This window comes from Cavia porcellus, unplaced genomic scaffold (genome assembly GCF_034190915.1).
Source record: "Cavia porcellus strain 051 isolate PalLab524CR breed Dunkin Hartley unplaced genomic scaffold, mCavPor4.1 scaffold_23, whole genome shotgun sequence".
NCBI lineage: Eukaryota > Metazoa > Chordata > Mammalia > Rodentia > Caviidae > Cavia > Cavia porcellus.
The window spans coordinates 44,576,080-44,591,417 of NW_026947506.1; the positions used below are offsets into that span (position 1 = coordinate 44,576,080).

A 15,338-nucleotide genomic window follows, 5' to 3' on the forward strand; every position below is an offset into this window, starting at 1 on the left:
GTTTAAAAACTGGCTGTCATGCAGAATGGCCAATTGCACATTTTTTAGCTATTCACATGATTTCTGAGGTTGTTAGGAATGGTCATCTTTGTTTCTAAATTTGCAGGTGTGGGACCAGTGGCAGCAGAGTGGCCTGCCTCAGAAGGTGTTCACAGGCATGGGCCAGAACTTGCAAGTCCTCAGGGACACATATGAAGAGGGGGGCTTGCCATGGAATGTGGCAGAAGCCTTGCACATTGGACTGCACCTCCTGAGCGAAGCTATGGCAGTGGACAGCCCCAAGGACAGCCACGGCCCTCCACGGATGTAAGGCACTTTCCCCTTCCATTCACTTACCCAGGCAGCTCTGTGTTGGCCAGAACTCACAATAGCACTGCCAGAAACAACTTCTATAAAGCTCCTGTTAGACAGCGAGTTCCTGGGTGGTCACAGGAAGCCACTGTGGGTCAGCATCAGGAGTGGCCTCTGCAGGGATCCAGGCACTGATTCAGAGGTCTGAAACAGTGGAATGGGAGCATGGTGCTTGAGAAAGTGGCCTTTTCCTGAATTTTCAGGTTTATACCTTTGGCGTTTGTTTTTAAGATGTACACACACACTTAGAAGCAACAGTGGGTAAGATCCTCTGCTTGTTCTCCTAATTAAACAGTACATGTTACTGAGATACATGCATAGGTCCTGCAACAGTCCAGAGGTGGGAAAAGATAGGACCTGTGGTTTCTTCATTTTTAAAATAAGCAGAATTAGTTCCGCAAAAAGGTCAATTATGTCACAGAACTGGATATTTATCCTCAACCGGCTTAACTGTTTGTAGTAACTTGAATCGTTTATCATGCTCCAAAAGTGAAAGCTCCTCTTGGAATATAGTGAACATCCAAAATTCACAGGGTTTACATTCTGATAGTACCTGAAAATTGTGAAAAGCTGTGAATTTGAGAAATGGTCAGAAAAAGGCCCATAGATGCCTATTTTTATAGTTTAAACCCTAACCATGCTGTGTCTCCTGTGGCTATGTAATTTAAGTTAATAATACACTGCATTAATAGCATTAGAAGTGCAGGGTGTTTTGATGGCATCACAGGGACCTTAAGGCTTTAAGAAGAACAAAGCAGAGATCCCAGATATACAGGGGGTACAGCAGCTCCTTGTTATGTGGGAATCTTGGTGCAATGGTAGAGATGGGTTACAGGGCAGCAGCCAATCAGCAACAAGGATCCCTGAATAATGCTCTCAGATTGGCCACTTGCAAATCTCCTGCCCCTTCTCCCATTACAGAGGATGTTTGTGGTTTCTGTGAAATTGCAGGGATTTTCACAAACAATTATTAGTCAGGTCCAGAAGAAAAGTTCTCAAGTGGCTGTAGCTGTGAACTCTGAACAATGACTTTTTGGGATGTACTGTAGAACAAACAGTAAGTCTCCTCGGCTGCATTTCGAGAGGGCTGATTTGAAATCCTGGGCTGCACGAGCACTAACTGTCCATGGACTGTGGCAGTGGAATCGGATGACTGCATGTGACTCCATGTGTACTCCAGGGACTGCCTGCTCTCCAGTGCAGACCCAAGGAGGGATGTAGCTTCGGGCAGCTCCTTTGGCTCTTGACTCAGGCAGGGACAGAGAAGCTAAAGATGACCCTGCACGCTGGATCCCACACAGCCGAGCTCTCCCTGCTTCCCACATGACATCTGTGCACACTTGGGGGGGAGGGTGTGAGTCTCTTGCACTGGCTTTGCCTGAACCCCTGTTGCATGCATTCTGCAATCCATCAGCCTTTGGAAACAGCATCTTCACTTCTGTTTGGAGCAACATTTGTTGCAGGGTATGGAACCCTGCTACCCACTGGCTGTCTTGGTGACACACAAGTCCTGGGTCTTCTAGCTCCTTTCTGGCCCTGGGCTCCTCCTCTAGTTGGTGGTGTCTCTAGACCATCTTGAAGATTTTTCTAGTTGTGGAACCACCGTTCTGCTCCAGGAATGGAATGAGACTGTCCGGTGGGCTTGTGGCTTCCCCGTTAGAGGAGGAGTCCTTTGCTGGCATGATCAGGCTATGTTGAGGGTTGCAGAGGGACCCCCTTGCAACAGTGCCCCTCATGAGGGATGATCCTTGCTGTATTCAGGAGTTCTACACAGAGAACAACTAGGATTAGGATGTGGAGTTTATAATATTTTTATAAAGGTCACCACGAGTTAACACAGGAAAATGCAGGAAATCTATCCACAACACCAAAGACATAGATTATTTAGTCAAGGGCCTAAACCCCAAAGCAATGTCCCACATGAGTCCAGATAAAAATCCAGAGCTCAGGAAAATGCCTCCCATGAGTCCAACTGGAAGGCCCAGAGCCCACAGGAAGAACTCACACCAGTCTCTTTTACGGATCCGTGCTGGGAAGATCCAAGGGTCAGCGGTGGAAGCCAGAAAGTGTATGTCAGCAGGATGAAGGGGCTGTGCTAGTGGGATGAGGGTTCTATGCTGAAGCTGAGAAGTCACACTCACAACAAAGAGCAGGGCTATCCTGAAGGCACCACCACCATCCTCAGTGACACAGAGGCCCCGAGCTCCTCCGATGACAAGCACAGTCGGGTACATGCCAGGAAGCAGCGTGACGAGTTCATCCTGGAGACGAAGCAGCACATGTCTTCCCCTCCGGAGCTAGGAAGCAATGCTCAATGTGAAGACCAAAGCTTCTCCAGGAGAACCAACAGCTCAGACAGCAACTTGTAGGAGAACCCACAATGCCTCCTTAAAGCTTCAACCCTTCTCAACACTTCCCTTCTTCTCCACCTATTTATCCTGGAAACCCTCCTCAGGTGGAGCATCTTCTTTCGATGCATGCTGATGTAATCCACCTGGTGGTAAGTTGACCACCTGTTCTCTATCCATAACAATCCTCAACACCAGCCCTGCCCTAGCTCTACACTGACCTCTGCAGATAGCTCCCTCCAGCCCCCTCCTCCATCTTTGCATACTTTGGCTCTGAAATGTGCCTGGAATCCTCATCTATTTAGCGGTGATGCTGTTGGAAGGTAATTGGCTCATGGGGTGCCATACAGATCAGTTAATTAATCACTGGTGAACCCAGAGCTGACTGTGCCTTTTGAGCTGGGGCTGGTCAGAAGAGGCAGGTCGTGTGGCCTGGAAGGGCCCATCTCCCTCCTTGGTTCCTCCCTCTCTTCTGCTTCCTGTGCACCATGAGGTGAGCAGTTCTCCTCCGCTAGCCTCTTCCACTTTGTCTTTCCTATCTCAGAGCCAGCTAACCAGGGACAACTGTAGGCATGAACCAAAATAAACCTTTCCTCCTTTAAATTGGGTGTTGGGCCAGGTCTGATGGTGTACCCCTGTAAACCCAGCATGTGGGAGGCTGAGGCAGGAGGATTGCTGAGAGTTCAAAATCAGCCTGGGCTACAAAGTGAGCTCAAGTCCGGCTTAAACTGCAGAGTGAAACCCTGTCTCAAAAATATAAAAACTTTGAGTGTTGGCTATTGCATCCCGCCGACAGGAAGGTGAGAGATAATCTTTCTGGCCTTCTTCTTTGTGTGGATGCACTGGTTTTCTTGTAGGGTTTTCAGATAACCCCTCACATACACCGTCAAGATCCTGCAAGCCCTTTTATTAATTCTGGCCATGGAGCCAGTTTTTCTTCACTTTGGTCAGAGCCTTGAGTGCTATCCCAGTGGCCATATGCATGGTGAACTCTCAGTGCTCTGAGATGATGCTGGCACCCCCAGCATGGGCCCTGGGGCTCTTTGCTCCCATGCTTGCTTCCATTTGAGTTTCCACTCATTGTCAGACATAATTACTTTCCAGCCTCTCCTAAGTTACTTCCTGCTGCTCCACACACCCAGTCAAGAGATGCAGTGAACCCTCAGCGCCTGTCTCCCACCAGCCCTGTGCACGCAGGGAGCCAGAGCAGCTCTCCCGGAGAGTGCTGAGTCTTCCCCTGGGGGCTTTGCTGCCTGGATTTCAAGGCAAACATCTTAAAAATGCTGTCTTCTTCCTTCTGTGTCTTCCACACCACTGGTCTGTGAGCCTAACACTCCAGGGATGCTACGTGTCAAGCAGGGGACTGGTCATCTTTTTCTGACACTGGGGAATCTTACACCTGTTGTTAATTTTCCCTGGTTAGGACCCTTTGATCCTGGAAGGTCCTGGAAGCACCTCTACCCCATCCTAAAAAATTTTTAAAATTTAAAATTTTTTAAAATTTAAAAATTTTTAATTTTTTTTATTTAAAGAGAAAAAACAAAACAAAACAGTAGAAGGGTACAAGTAATACAGAATTTCAAAAAATAAACAGTAAGAAATCACTAGTTAATAGATTACATATTGTCATCTTAGACATAGTTGTTCAAATTACAAAATTAAAGCATACAAAGTGGACATTCAAACAGTGAGATTGCAAACGGTTCTGTTCAATGATCCAACAAAAACTTAGTAATATGATTTTCTATCTTACACACTTAAATATACATGCAGTTATATCCTTTAGAGCACTTTCTTTTAGTCTCTTTTTTACAATAACAATTACAAAATTTGGGTTTTATTACTACCACAGTTCTTATTACTTTTTTTGAAGAGAATAAAACCAAATGTGACAAAACAAAACAGAGTCAGTCAAAACAGAAGGATGGACATAGTACATGATGTAAAAACAGAATACCAGGTGATCAACAATGGTTACCATAATGCCTCTTGCTATCTTAAAAAGAGTTGCCCATATCATCAGGTATAATAAAATTGAACAAAACAGTACAGAACAAAACCAATAAAACCTAAACATTGGAGACCTTACAGGACTTCAAAAGTAGATGATAGTCAAACCAGAATGGGCAGCATAGTGAATCTTATTGCCTTCAACACATCCTAATGTTTTGAAACTCTTTTCAGAACTTTTATGTCCTAACATAGTCTCCAGTATAACTATAGGCTCAAGGCTGATGGTTTAACAAATCTTACCTGGAACTTTTTTTGTTTTTTTTTTTGTTTTTAGACAGGGTTTCAGTATGCAATTCAGGCTGACACAGAACTGGCAGCAATCCTCCTGTCTCAGCCTCTTGAGTGCTGTGATTACATGTGTGCACAATCACACTCGGCTCTTACCTGAAACTTTATCCTAAACTTCACATCTTTTACACATCACTGGGAACATGCGTTCCCATTCTAGGGTAAAAAGCACAGTGAAGTCCACCTTCAGTACCTGAAAGATTGCCAGGTCAGCTGACTCAAACATCACAGCTCATCAGGAGTCTGGTTAGAGGACACCAGTTTGTGGAGACACTTCCCAAGCAGTGGGTGTTTCTCTTCCCTAGCCGATGCACTGAATTCTCTTTATTTCATTTCAATTCATTTCATCTCATTTCTTTTGCCCTCAGACTCCAGCATCTGCAGAAGCTGCAAACTGAGCTGCACCAGCTGCCCCAGTGGCCAGCGCTGGAGAGGCTGCTGCAGCTGGACGGGGCCCTCAGGAGTGTGATAGCCCAGGATCTGGATTTCGTCCAAGGTAAACCAGTCACTAGGTTCCTCAGAGCAGATGTGACATATATTGAGGAAAGGCTTCCTGACAAGGTTGTCCCCGAGGGGCTGGGTCGTGCTGGTGTTTCCTACATGTTTATATCGTGCCACGGGCGTTTGGGCGTGTCCCATGTGTGACATCCCACAGCAGAATGCAAACAGCTGTCACAATCCAGGGTGCATCTTGCTGCTCACTGCAGCATGCATCGTGGCTGGGACAGGTGACGTCCTCGGGCTGGAGCTCAGCCGTCCCATTCACACCCACAGCCCCAGTTCTCTGGCTGGAGAGGGACCAAGTGTGTTGTGAATGAAGGAATCCTTGGGCTCTGTTTCCCTCTCCACACTCCTTGGCAGAGAGAGTTTGTTCCTCCTGAGAGGACCCAGAGCCCTTTCCTGAGCTTCCCTGACTCTGGCGTGTCTTTTTCCTTCTGTGCTCTCCTGAGAAAGTCAGTTTTGCACTTTTATCTAGGTGGGCTGGAGCCTTTGCATCTTCTTAGGGAGAAGAGAGAAGACAGGAGGGGGGGGGGCTGCTGCAGAAGCTAAACTGTCTGGTGATGAAAAACCCACAGACCCAAGGTTAAAATGGCAACTCAGTGACCTTCTCCATTTTTGTTTTTAAGGGCAGTAATGAAATATGGGATAACAGGCCAATTTAGTGAAATGCATGTTTACAGAACTCAGTGTGCTGATTCATGTCCATGCATAAAATTCCGATGTGAACAAGAAGCCTAACTGAAGGGAATACTATGTCCTTGATCTTGCAGGAATCCTTGTACATCTGGAGACTTTGACAAATGATTCTGCACTGGGTGGACCTGACTGTGGAGACCTAGGGAAAGAGTCATTCTTTTGGGGGTTAAAGAAGGTAAATCACATTTCAGACAATTTTCATAAATCACTGAAGAAGCTCATGCAAAATTTAGCTTTGCCCAGTGTGAGTCCTGCTAGCAAAATAAAGAGCAACGGGTTAGTTTCCACAGACTTCATGCTGCAGTCTAGTTTTTATTGTTGTGGTCTGAGAATCCATGGGTAGCTTGGCTGAGCCACTCTGAATATTGTTTCTGTCCATGCTTGTTCATCTTGTAGGTGCTGAAAAAGAATGCCACCATTGCCTGTCTGCTTGGACGCTTGTCTGAGGAGGATCCCATGTCCCCCAGGAATTCCAGCATCTGGGGAATCCCCTGGGGACTGTTGTGCAGTCAAACCTCCTTCAACGGGACCAGAGCTTTCAGCAGGCTACTTGGTCCAGTGGAGAATGCTGTAAGTGTCCCACCTCTGACCTCTCCCGGAGCACCCAGGGGGCTCATGGCAAGCATTAAACCCTTGGAAGGTGCCACAGTCGAACCTGTGATCCTGACAAGGAGGGCCTGATAGCTGGGCACAATTCTGAAGGGAGCTGACTGGCAGAAGTACAGCTGTCACTCAGTTTTACTTCTTGGGAGCAGAGTGCCACCCACCCAGCCAAAGCCTGCTGGGCTTTCCCTGCATGCTCTCCACCTCTGTCCCTTTGGTTCCCGATGTCATCCTGCTCCACGCAGGAAGAAAAGGGGAGGCACAGCTTTGGGGCTCAGTCAGCTGGTTGCAAGAATGTTCATTGCCTGCTTCCATGGTCTTGGGCTGTGAAAATCATGCTCTCCTCATGTCCCTGGCTGAGATAGTTTAGGATAGTTTAGTACTTTGTCAAGTGTGGCTCCCATTTTTCTTACCAAGAACTAAAAATTACAGTATTGTTTGTCATTCATTTTTTTCCTGTAGGAATTACCTGTTTCTGATTTTTAAAACATCTTTCTTATGCATCATGAAATGAAACCATCATGTGATGTCACAGCTGAGTTGAACAGTGAGACAGTCACACCTGCACAGCTGGGTGCACTTGATTCTTCTTCCCTTGTGCACTGCACAGTAGCTGCCCAAGGAAGTGGAACACAAAGACACTGTGCCAGCCGAGAGGGCAGAGACACAAGTGACAGGATCCTGGCCCCTGGTTATCTCCCCAAGATGCAGATAAGCCTTAATCCAGGCACAGGAGTCTGGATGCAAGAAGTTAGAGAGGGTGCTAGGCAGGGAGAAAAGTGTCTTCCGAGTCAGGCAGGGACATGGAAAACCACAGCATGTCCCATATGTGCCTTCCTGGTACTGGATTCCAGCTCTTTGCTGGTAGAATGCCCATGCTGGCCTGCACTGTGTCTACGCAGCCTGACTCCCAGCCCACATGCAGCCAGCACCCACAGATCTGCTGCAGATGCTGCATATTTCCAGGTGCCGTGTATCTGATGATGATTTCTCTCCCTAACAAACACCCCAAAGCCCAGAGACCAGAAGCAGACACATTCTGTCTCCCTCATGGCTGTGGGGCTGGCAAGGCTCAGCCAGGTGGTTCTTCTGCTGTTCTTTCTAGTACTGCTCCTGTGGCTGCTGTAGGATGGCCCTGGGGCTGGACTTCTGATGTCCAGCTGGGCTAAGGAGGACTGGGTCATCTATTCCACTGAGCCTCAGGGTCTCTCTGTTCAGGGCTTCTAGCAGGGCAGTTAGGCTTGTCACATGGCTCCCCCAAAACAGGCCAGAAGGGGGGCTTTATAGCCAGAGAGCACTGCTTAGGAAGCATAGGATGGGAGCCACCACAGGTCACCCTCACTGAATTTTATGGGTTAAGGGGAAGCAGAGCCCAGCCATGGTAAGCTGTGGGAGAGGTTGTTCAGAGTGTGGTTATCAGGAGAAATGGTCATTGGGGCTACCCAGGGAGACAAGCTGGCCCAGATGGCTTTGTGACGTGGGTCCTACCTACTGAGTTTTATTTGGTGTCTATAACTGAACATGAGTAAACATACCTGTCCAGACCTGTGCTATGAGGAGTCATCATCCCATGGGGTGCGGTCTCTGGAGCATGGTTTGAGTGGAATACTTGATAAATGAGACTGCACTGATAGCTCTTAAGTGTCCACACTTAACTGGCTTCATCTATGACAAGCGGTGTCTTCTTTTCCTGGATGGATCATGGTTTGCAGGAAGCCATTGCTGGGCACACAGACAGTCTGGCTGCAGACCCTGAAGCACATCCTGGCTGGCAGGAGATCCAGAAGCAGCTGAGCCAGCCCTGTTTCAGGCTCTTTCAGTTGTTAAAAGTTGATGCCTCTCCAGGGAACAGCACCTCTGCTGGTGACTGTGAGCGCCAGCTGGTCCCCACCATGTAAGTCACCTCAGGGATGGAAAGCCCCGCGGCACTGTGCCACCAGCCTGATGTCAGCTGCTCCCTTTTGCTCAGAGGATTCTGTGTTATATAAATGCAACAGAACGATGCTCATTTATATTAAGATGATTAACTTTTTGCTATTAGAATGCATCTAAATAGTGTATTTTAAGTAGTTCCCTTAAGTTTAACCATCAGCTTAATCACAAGACATCTAGGTCCTGTTTAGGCCATGGTATAACGTGATGGAAGTGCTTGTCACTACACAGACAGAATTCTTAACTGTCAGGGGGGCACTTCTCAGGGGATCCATGATGCTCCAGAAATTTTGAGGATGTGTATTTTATGGCTGCAAATTTTTTAACTCTTATTTTAAAGAGAAAAAAACAAAACAAAACAAAGCACCCCCCAAAAAAAACAAAACAAGAAATAAAAGCGACCAACAATAACAAAAACCCCCAAAACAATAGCAGCATAAGCTTTCAAAACAAGGTGGTAAGAACTTAACAAAGGTTATTATTTTGCATAGTTATCTTCAAAATGTTACTCAGAAGCACCTGCCTTGCAAGCAGGCAGTCATGAGTTCGATCCCTGGTACCGATAAAAAGGAAAAAGACAAAAAAAAAAAAAAAAAAAAAAAAAAAAAGTGTTACTCAGATTACCAGGTATAGACCTGCAAATTTGATCTAATCCTATGAGTATTAACTGTTTTGTTCCAAGAACTAATAGAATTAGCTATCTTAAGTGTCCATATACAAATTTACATATTTTTCCTTCCCTTTCCTTCTTTTTTCCTTTTCCCTATCTGAGTTATTTTTCTTCTTGGAACAGTTAATTATTCTTTCACAATATTTATTGAAGATTTTGGATCTTATTTATTCTTTGGTTTCTTACACTAGAGACACAATATGGAATTTACACATGTGAATTTGATTTATTTCACTTATGAGTATGGTCTCAAGTAATATAGATTTACCTAAAAAAGCTTCAATGTGATCCCTCTTTATAGCCAAGTAGTACTCCATTATATAAAAATACCACAACTTTTTTATCCATTTCTCAGTTGATGGACACTTAGGTTGTTTCTAAGATCTGGCTATTACAAATTGTGCTGCTATAAACATGGGTCACATATATTCCTGTGGTAAATTGTTTTTAGTTCTTCTGGGAATATGCCTAAAGCAGAATTGCTGGATCAAATGAGACTTCCAATCCCCACAATGATTGCACCAGTCTGAACTCCCACCAATAGTGCAGGAGACTTCCTTTTTCCCCACAGGCTCTATAGGATTTGTTATTGGTTATTTTCTGGATCCTGGGCATTCTTTCTGAGTGAGATGGAATCTCAGTGTGGTTTAATTTGCTTTTCTGGAATGACCAGTGATGCTGAACATTTTTTCATATATTTATTTGCTATTTGTATTTCTTTCTTCACCTGAGAAGTATGTATTCATCTCAGATGCCCATTTCTGGACTGGATCTATGAATATTAGGGGCCTGACTTTTAAAAATTCTTTATATGTTCTAGACAGAGGTCCTTTGTCTTAGGGACAGTTGACTAAGATTATTTTCTCAGGTCATGGGTTTTATTTTTACTCTGTTGGAGATTTCTTTTGACATGCAAATACTTTTTAATAAGATGAGATCCCAGTTATTGGTTCTGGGAAATATTACCTGTGAAGTTTGAGTTTTGTTCATGCACTTTCTACCTACTCCTGTATTTCAAGGTTTCTACCTACATTGTCTTCCAGCAGATTTAGTGTTTCTGTGTTAATATTTATAACTTTGACCCATTTTGACTTTAGTTTAGTGCGTGGTGACAGGCATGGGTCTAGTTCTTGTTTTCGACACATGTAAAGTACAGCTGCAAATTTTCAGTGTGATCGATTTTTCCTTTCTTTGGCTGTTAGGAAGCTTATACTCGAAGGTGTCAAATGGGGAATGTATGTTTCTTAGACTCAAAATTCATTTTATATTATCTCCTTTATTTTACCTTTTCTCTAGATTTTGTCTCTTTTAAATTTTATGTATTCTTATAAATTTTTTTTTTGCTTCACTTTTCAAATCAGGGCAGAGGACTTCATAAACAAATAATTACTAAGTGAACGATTTCAAAGATTCAAATTTCCTTCTTGCAAGGATTGAGAGCACTTGTGCCTATGTCTGTTTAGAGGGTTTATAAAGAGCTGGCATCTGACAAATCATTATCCTTTTAGTGTCTTCTGGATTCTTTTTGACTACAGGATATTTCATATTCTGGAAAAAGCACCATTGTCACTGGGGCAAATGTCCCACTGGAAATCCCTCCCAGAGCTTATAAAGAGGACCTGTGAGATGGCTCGATACGTGAACGCACAGGGAGGTTTCCAGAGCAGTCTGTCCGGTGAGTGGGAATGGGAGGTATTTCCCTGAAAGTGAGATAAAATGGCTTAATGAAAGATGAACAATCCCATTCCCTGAGAGAGAGTTTAGAATGGAGCTGAAGCACAGCTTGGTGCAGTGATGTTGGGGTCAGTTTGCTGCCATACATTGTGCCCAGAGGTCCTGCTTTCTCTGGCCTGCATGTCCCAGGCTGTTTCTAATAGTGACCCTGGCTGCTGGCAGAATTGTCCTGGCCTAGATGGGCACTGTGCTCGCTAACTAATCACCATCGCTCTGACAGTCGACCTGCTTGATGTCCTGACTCTCTAGATGTATTTTTGTATAATTGATGCTATTGATGTTTGCTGGTGAAGTCAGCAGGGCTTTCAGTCTCCCTTGGGGGAAGATATTTCAGTACTGCATCACTTATGTGTCATGAATAGGCTCTGAAAAATGCATCTGGCAAGTGATGGATCCCAGCGCCACTCTGTAGCGTGTGCATCCTCAAGCCAAGCTGTGTGGTGCGAGCCACTGACCGTGTGGCCAGGAGGTGGATGGCACCGTGGGGTACATGGCATCATGGAGGGCACAGCTGTGTTTCTGTGTCTGTGTCTTTAGTGGGCACAGGCTGTCAAGCCATTTCCTTCTCCCTGTGTGAACACTGGTGACTGAAGTCAGTAAGGAATCTCTCTCTTTAATATACACTGCCCAATTTAGTTTCACAAAGTTTTAAAATAATATTTTGCTATTATTTAAATATGCATATGATTTGTGGTTCAGCACTTCTTTCATACTTAGTATGGATAGTTTATTTTTTCTTGATTATCTTCCATAAAGACAGATCAAAGTCATTGATGTTTTTGAACAACAGGGCTTTGGTTTTAAGGCTTTTTCCTTAATGTTTTTTATTTTCTTAGTTTCTTGATTTTTGTCTCTGATTTTCATTACTTTTCTCTTCAACTTACTTTGGGTTTAAATCTTCATTTTTAGTTTCTTGACATGGAAATGGAGGTCATCAGTAAAAAGCTGTTGCATTTTCTAATGTAGATAATTAGTGCTACAAATTCTTATCTAATATTTTCGTAGTACCCTAACCCCTCTTGGCATATTTATTTACTTTTATTTTTACTCAGTACAAAGTATTTTGTCATCATAGACCTCTTGGTTCCTTTTCACCCATGAATCTTTTAGAAGTGTTTCATTTAGTTTCCAGATATTTGAGACTTTCCAGGCATACTTCTATTACTGATTTCTAATTTAGTTGCATTTTAGTAAACAATCTTTTTGTATGACATTAATTCTGTGAACTTTTTTGCGAGGTATCTTCCTTGTTAAATGTTCTACTGGTGGGACTTGAGAAAAGTATTCATGCTACTGTTGGGTGGAATGCTCTATAGACCAGGTAGATCAAGTTTGATGGCACTGCACAGATTTCTATTTTTCTGCTCATATTTTGTCTTGAGGTGTGCTAAAATTGATGACTGTAATGAGGTTTTCCCATTTCTCCTTGCGTTTTTATTAATTTTCCTTTCATATGTTTTGAAGTTCTGTTGTACGCATGTGTTTAGAATTGTCCTATCTTCTTGATTATCCAGTGTGTCTATAAATCAGGAAATGATAACATTATCAACTGAATTTTACTTTGATAAATTCCTTTTCATTAGTGTCAGGTACATATTTCACTTACTTGTCTTCTATGTGGCAAACAGTTGAGTCCTATTTTATCTAATATTATAAGTTTTGCTTTTTTAACTGAACTTTGGAAACTGTCAAAATTAGATAACAAGTTAATTACAATACTATAAAATCAGAAAAGCAGAACTTAAGTGATTAACGTTCTTCTCTGTATTTCTACCATCTCTCTCAGTTTTGACTGATTACTATTTGCCACATTGTGGGTCATATTTCTTCTCCTCACATTAATTTTTTATTGGATACCAAATACAGCATTTCAGATTTTAATCTTATTTTGTGGTGGGTATTTTATGTTCCTTTTTTTCCCCTTCAGTATTGGGGATTTCACTCAGGGTCTTCACAATGAGTTACTGCTCCAGCCTTACTTTCTGTTTTAAATTTTGAGAAAAGGTCCTGCTAAGGTGGTAAATCACCTGGGCTGGCCTTGACCTTATGATCCTTCACCTGGACCCCAGATGCAGTGCTCACCATTGTGTACACTGTGCCGGGCTGTTTTTACATACACATTCTTCTAGATGTTTATGAAACAAATTGGTGAGACAGTTAGTGTCTCGCAGACTTGGTGGGTTTCTTTCCTTCCTTTTCAAGTTGCTAGGGATTGAACCAAGGGCCTGTACCTGTTAGGCTCTAGCCCTGAGTTCCATGCTGAGGCCAGGCCCTGGCTTTGAAGATATTAGGCGATGCTGGTGATGCCCCAGTCTGGTTGTAGATGTTACCCGCGACTGATGGAAAGCTTTGTGTGTATTAAGATGCTTAGTAAATCCAAAGCATTTCAGTGAGACTGTGGACATAGGGAATGCTCCTGGTCTTGGTCATTGTCAAGTACTTTGCCTTGGTCTTCTCCAGGACTGAACCACCTGGTCCCAGGTAGTTTGTTCTCTGCAGACTGTTGGTCTCTTGATGCGGGTGGCCCTCGTGGTCTGCAGTCTTGAGCCTTCGGGCTATCTTCCAATGCTCGACTGTATCCCCCTACAATCCTGGGCCACTTCTCTCTTCTTGAGCCACGACCTGACCTCACACTGAGAGCCCCTGAGGGACCACTCAAGGCCTCACTCATCGTATTTCTGTCTTTCAGGGGTCTGTGCTGTCCGTTCCTCAAAGGGTAATGACTTCTCCTCTTGGCAGGAAACAGGTTCAAATCAAGAATTAGGGAAATGGCTCTAGCACTTCCTACTTGATTAGATTTATCTGCACACCCAGTTTGATGTCAATATATTTCTGTTTAGATCTCCTTCAGGACTCCCCTTGTTATGGAGAAAACATGGATTGGAAAATCCTCAGTGACACATATTTTGCCTTTTTGAATAACTTACTGACATCTCCAGTAACTTCCGCCTCCAGGTAAGTTATTAGGGTTTAGCTTCCAGGCCTTCATTTGCTTGTCACATGAAGATAAGCAGAGTCCCCATTAACACATGTGAGCTTGATTTAGACATTGACACAGTGTTGCATATTAGGTGCCAAATTAATGTTAGTTCATAGAACGTATGACTCAAGTTTCCAAGGGCTTTGGACGGAAATAATATATAGTAATGAGATTTCCCTTCAGTAGCAACATAGATTAATAATAGACAGTAAAATCCAAGCATTTCTTAGAGAAGTAGTGTCTTCTAGTTGCTTAGAATTTAGACATGAGATTAATAATTTAGACTCTGGTTGCTCTGGAGGCTTTGGGGACAGAAGTGATTTCTGGAAGTAAACATACTATTTTACTTCCACCCTGCTATTTCAGCATCTGTCTCGAGGGGAGTGAGATGACTATGGGTACTGTGATCCTGTGTCCAGTTTAAAAGCATGTGTTATCACTTGAGGGTGGTGTTCCACATTGATGGGGACCAGAGCTTTATGTTAGAGCAGAACCTCCAACTTGGCAGTGGATAAGAGTTAACTGTGACATTTACTAAAAACACAGATGCCCAAAATACACTAAATCTTGCCCTTTGTGTGCAACCTGGTTTCCTGCACACTTGCCAACCCCACAGATGATTCTGGTGTACTCTGAAGTTGAAAAACCATTCTGTGACATGCATCTAAACCAAGATTCGTACTGGGGAAGCTGAGCCCTGCTTGAAGTAGGTACGCAAGAAAGGCCAGTGAGTCTGAACTCCTGGGCATCAGTTCCCTGACATGTCAGATTTGTACTTCCTCACCTTCCTGAAAGTCTCCAATATGGAATAGCTCCAGAGAGACAGAAGCAAAAGCAGCGTAGACATACCAAGAATATGTGGATTATTATATCTACGGATCCATCACGGTATATTGTGTATCTCGTAGAGAATTAGATGTCACTGTGAGGACTGGACACATACTAGAGGCAAACTACAGTTAATATTAAGATGCTGAATTCAAAATGAAAAGCCTTGGGTCATGTCCTGTTCATGCCGCCTGCTAACAATGGGAACTGAGAAAGTGGAAACTTTTTTTTTTTTTTTTTTTTTTCCATGAAATGAATGTCGTGCCCTGGACCTCAGCAGGCTGTCCGAGACAGCATGATTCTGCAGCCGCAGAAGTGCTTCACAAACTGCAGACCAAGGAGACACATGTGATGATGCCACTGCTGGTCCTGGCTTTCCCTTCAGGGTCACGTG

General features: G+C 43.9%; 1 protein-coding gene across 1 annotated transcript in view; it reads left to right on the forward strand.

Annotated features, from left to right (window-relative positions):
* Positions 1 to 15,338, forward strand: part of Abca13 (ATP binding cassette subfamily A member 13) — a 312,721-nt gene that overhangs the window by 50,321 nt on the left and 247,062 nt on the right. Inside the window, 7 exon segments of the mRNA XM_063233618.1 lie at positions 103 to 306; positions 5,369 to 5,496; positions 6,272 to 6,372; positions 6,594 to 6,655; positions 8,476 to 8,694; positions 10,938 to 11,077; positions 13,977 to 14,091. Of these exon segments, the coding sequence (XP_063089688.1) occupies positions 103 to 306; positions 5,369 to 5,496; positions 6,272 to 6,372; positions 6,594 to 6,655; positions 8,476 to 8,694; positions 10,938 to 11,077; positions 13,977 to 14,091 (969 nt within the window).